This window comes from Desmodus rotundus, chromosome 9, assembly GCF_022682495.2.
Source record: "Desmodus rotundus isolate HL8 chromosome 9, HLdesRot8A.1, whole genome shotgun sequence".
In the NCBI taxonomy this organism is placed as follows: domain Eukaryota; kingdom Metazoa; phylum Chordata; class Mammalia; order Chiroptera; family Phyllostomidae; genus Desmodus; species Desmodus rotundus.
The window spans coordinates 33,207,088-33,211,797 of NC_071395.1; the positions used below are offsets into that span (position 1 = coordinate 33,207,088).

The 4,710-nt window shown below is 40.0% G+C and overlaps 1 protein-coding gene across 1 annotated transcript; it reads left to right on the plus strand.

Moving 5' to 3' along the window:
* Nucleotides 1-373: 373 nt before the first annotated feature.
* LOC112312323 (beta-defensin 43-like) lies at nt 374-4,710 on the plus strand. The gene is made up of 2 exons (XM_024568724.1): nt 374-431; nt 4,556-4,710. The coding sequence occupies exons 1-2, from the start codon at nt 374-376 to the stop codon at nt 4,708-4,710; spliced, it is 213 nt and encodes a 70-aa protein (XP_024424492.1).

Here is a 4,710-nt window from a genome sequence, read left to right on the forward strand (position 1 = left end):
TTGGGGAAATAAAGTGAATTCTTTTACTCTATAAATGTCACATTGCCCTTTGCAGGTCCTCCAAAGACCACAAAACAGTGACTTTTCACCAAAATACCCCTTCTGCCTTCACCATGGCCACCCCTTCTCTGTAAGTGCCGTGCACCCCACCGTCATTGCTCACACCTTGTCAATATTTAACGAATGTGCTCACTTTGAATACCTGGTAGTCATGTTCGTTGCATGGTGTCTCCTGATACGAAGGCTCCCTGGAACAGAGATGTTCTTGCTACTGAAAGGTTCAATAATCAGACAGCAACTTATCTCCTGAGCACCAAATATATGAAGAAGTTCTCTTCATCCCAGCTACTGATTCTAAGTCACTTATTCAACCATGAGGGTCTTGCTTTGCATCCTTGGAGTCCTTGCCTTGTTTTCCACAGTTCCTCCAGGTAAGACGGAACCCTTTCTTGCCAGAGTTATGAAAATATAATGAAAGAGAATGCAAGGTCTTCCAAGTGCTCGATAATAAATTAGGCGAGAGAAGATGGTGTCCTACAAGGACAAGTGTGAGGGGAGGGCATTGCTGCTCACAGGAAGGGGAAGCTGATGCTGCCACATCTGTGAGGTGGGGCCCGTCAGTGATTTAGCCTATTGTGAAATCTAACTTGAGATGGTGCTTGCTGCAAAGGTGGTGGAATATTGTTCACAGAACATACACACACCAAAAGAGCAGAGCAATCGAAAACATGGAAAGAGAGTGGTGATGACAACAAGGGCCAGGAGTAAAGAGGAGGTCACTCCAGCATAATCTGTGGCTCACAGAACACTCAGATCCCTTCTCTAGGTAAGTGGTAAAGACCTAAATGGAAATGACTTTGTGCTTGGGGGGAGCCAAGATTCCACCTGCACACTTACCCAAATAACCAAGTGCGCAGGCATAGTTATTGAATAATCAATCCAACTTTCTCAGATTAGTTTTAAAATCCACCAATACTGTAAAATAAACACATACTATTCTTTGGACTTACAACAGGGATTTACGTTATTGTCTATTGACTTATTTATCTTTTCTGATGCACATACCACATTAGAGCACATTTTAATACCTGGAAATGCACAATGTTCTTCATTATTCCTGGTTTCTTAATATTTTTATTGAGATAAAATGCACCATAAAATTCACTCCTCTAAAGGGTACCATTTCAGTGGCTTTCTGTATGTTCATAAAGTTGTGCAACCGTCACCACTATCGAGTTCCAGAATACTTCATTACTCCAGACAGAAACTCCGTGTTCATTAGCAGTCATTCCCCAGCCTGCCCTCCCCTCCCCTCACACCCTGGCCACCACTGATCTGCTGCTTTCCGTCTCTATCAATGTGTCTTTTCTGCAAATTTAATATAATCATAAAATAGGTGACTCCTTATGTCTGTTTTCTTTCACTTAGCATGTTTTTCAAAGTACACCCATGTTGTTGCAATGGATGAACAACATTCAGTAAACAAATACATGACCTTTTATTTATCCATTGATCATTGATGGACATTTGGACTGTCTCTACTCTGGGACTATTATGAACGATGCTGTGTGAACATTTATGTCCAAGTTTTGGTGTGGACCTATTTCCGGTCCTCTTGGGAATACACCTGGCCACAGAACTGCTGTGTTACCCAGGTCACCCTATGGTGGCCTTCTGAGGCATTGCCAAGGACGCTCCCCAGCTGCACGCTTCCTTTTACAGCCCCACGGGCAGTGCGTGGGGTCCCAATTTCTCCATACTCACCAACACCTGCAATTATCTGTCTGCTGTATTATAAGTCACCCCAGTTGGTGGAAAGAAATACCTCACATGGTTTTAATTTGCATTTTACTTTGCCGTTAATTTACAACATTCATGATGCTGTTGAGCACCTTTTCACGTGTTTATTGGCATTTTTATACCTTCTTTGTAGAAATATCTATTCATTTTTAATTAGGTTGTCTTTTATTATTGAGTTGTCAGGTTTTTACATATTCTGGACACTAAAGCTTCATCAATTACAAGTTTGCAAAGAATCTCTCCCATTCTGTGGGTTGTTTCTTTTTTAAAAAAATAATAATAACATTTTACTGGACGTGCTTGCTGTAGCAATGAGTATGATTTCAGTTTCCAGTTACAAACAACTCAGACTCAACTGACTTAAAAAATAAGGAAAATACATTATTCCACATACAAGAAGCCCAAAGGTTAAACAATTCTGAAATCGGTTAATGTATCACATCGTCCATCCCATCAGTGTCAGAAAAGTGCCAGACTTGTCCTTAACCAGCTCCTCTCAGGGTCTGAAGAAGCTGCCATTGCTCTAGACATCATATCCAGACTCCCCGGGTTAAACCAGAGTAAAAGGAGGGCATTTCTTCTTGTTTCAGCAAGGAGTACTTTCCCAGAAGTTCCCCCCAAATGGGTTACAGATGCATCCCAAAGTAATCACTGGAAAAGAAATGGAGAACAATGCTAATGGCTTTGACTAATACAGATTTTTTATGCCTAGGATATCTAGAAGAGTGGTAGACAACCAAACAGCCTTAAGACTCTGGCACTTAAACACATGGTGTATCTATACGCTACTGTTAGTTTTGTCACATTGCTTTAAAGTTTATGCAAGTGAAACTATGTAGTAATACTTTTGTGTCTAGCTTACTTCACTCCGTGTTATTATAATTATGAAATTAAACTATGTTGCTATGTGCAACTATAGTTCTTAGTTTTTATTTCTATATAATATTCCATCAGAGAAATGTGCCAGAAATAGGAATGTATTTATTCATTTTACCATTGATGAGCCTTTAGGCTCTTTCCAGGTTTGGGCTGCTATGAAGACTGTTACTGCTAAAAATTTCATTAAATGATTCTTGTTGCATATGTGAATACATCCTTGTTGTGTCTATATTGGAATGAAAGTGTTTGTCATAGGGCATGTGAAATAATGCCAGTTTCCCAAATAATTGAGCAAATTTACACTCTCTTCAACAGTATAGAACTACTCTCAGAGGTCCACATCCCTACCAACAGTTTATATGACCAGGCTGTTAAATTATAGCCATTCAAACATTTGTATGGTAGTAATTGCATGTACTTTACATTTAAATGTATAGATTGCTGACAAGATTGAGGATATTTGCATTTGTTACATGACCATTTTAATATCAATCTACAAGAACCTTTCAAGGATTGTGCCCATTATCTCATTGGTATTTTGTTATTTTCTTAGTGATCAGTCGGGTTTCATTACAAATTCTGGATGCAAGTGTTTTATTGTGTCACAAATATTTTCTGTTTATGGTTTGCCTTCTTAACCTCTTTACCATGACATTTTATAAACACACACTTGATTATAAATTATTTTCTGAGTACCACTCCCTTTCTGAATAGCTATATTCAATATTCCCAATAATTTCTAGGTCCAGTTTACTATTTCATTTTTCATTAATGCCTTGCTCCTTCTGCTGTGACAATTTGTACTTCAATAGCTCGATAAACATCTGATTTTTCTCACTGTGTTCTTTTAAGGAAAGGCATTTGTCAAAGTGCCATATCTGAGCTTAGGTCCTCACTGAGGCCCTAAGCTCTCTGGAGATAAGCTTACTTCAACATTTACCTGGAGCCCACCAACCCCTGCCCAGAGGGCAATGAACCTTCTTCTGACCCTTCCTCTGATGAGAGACAAAGACACCTCTGGGAACCAAAGTCAGAAGTTATGGCTTATGAGACCTCATGCAGATCTGAGAAACATCCTCAGTGAAGGACACAGGAAAATTGAAACCAAGGCTGAGCTCCCTCTGTCCCCTTCTCCTTCTCAATTGGTGATTTTGCTTAATAAACCAAGAAAGTAAAGGGAAGAAGAGATAATTTTCCTATGTTTCCAATGACTGTAAAGCTTCTGCTTTCAGCTTGCTCTGCCTCCTCTTAATTCTCTGCTTTAAGGTAACCCTTTTTCTTATACACTGAATATTATCCCCACTCACTTTTTAAGAACTTCACTCTTGGCCCCAGCTGGTATGGCTCCGTGGATTCATTGCCGGCCTGCGAACCAATGGGTCTCCAGTTTAATTCCCAATCAGGGCACATGCCAGGATTGCAAGCCAGGTCCAAACAGGAGGGTGCGTGAGAGGCAACCACACATTGATGTTTCTCTCCCTGTCTTCCTCCCTCCCTTCTCCTCTCTAAAAATAAATAAATAAAATATTTTTTAAAAAACTTCCTTTAAAAAAAAACTTCACTCTTGAAATTAAACATTCTTTCTCGTATCATGAATGCTCGCCCCTAAATGGACATTCCATTTGAGACAGAGATGTGCTGCAATCGTTCTCGTCAACCCTTCCCCTCTTCAACTCCTGCCTCATCGATCTACTCTCTTACGGAAGGAATAGTCGTTTATCTTTATTCAACATCTCCACTTTGCTCTACTACGGTGCTCTTTGTTATTTTTATTGAGCAAGTCCTTTATCGTGGCTGTTTTCATTTATTATGAAACCCTTGCAGCATTAAAATATGCACGTAAGTAACAATACAATACAACGTTTTCTTTTCAAAGCCAGAAGCACGTTTTTTGAGGACCGATGTGCTTCAGTACACCACAGCTGCAGAATGAGGTGCAACCCCGAGGAATACGCAGTTAGGTACTGCGCTGACTGGAGCATCTGCTGCAGGCAAAAGCAAGTTGAGGTTAAGAAAAGGAGGAAGTGGTGA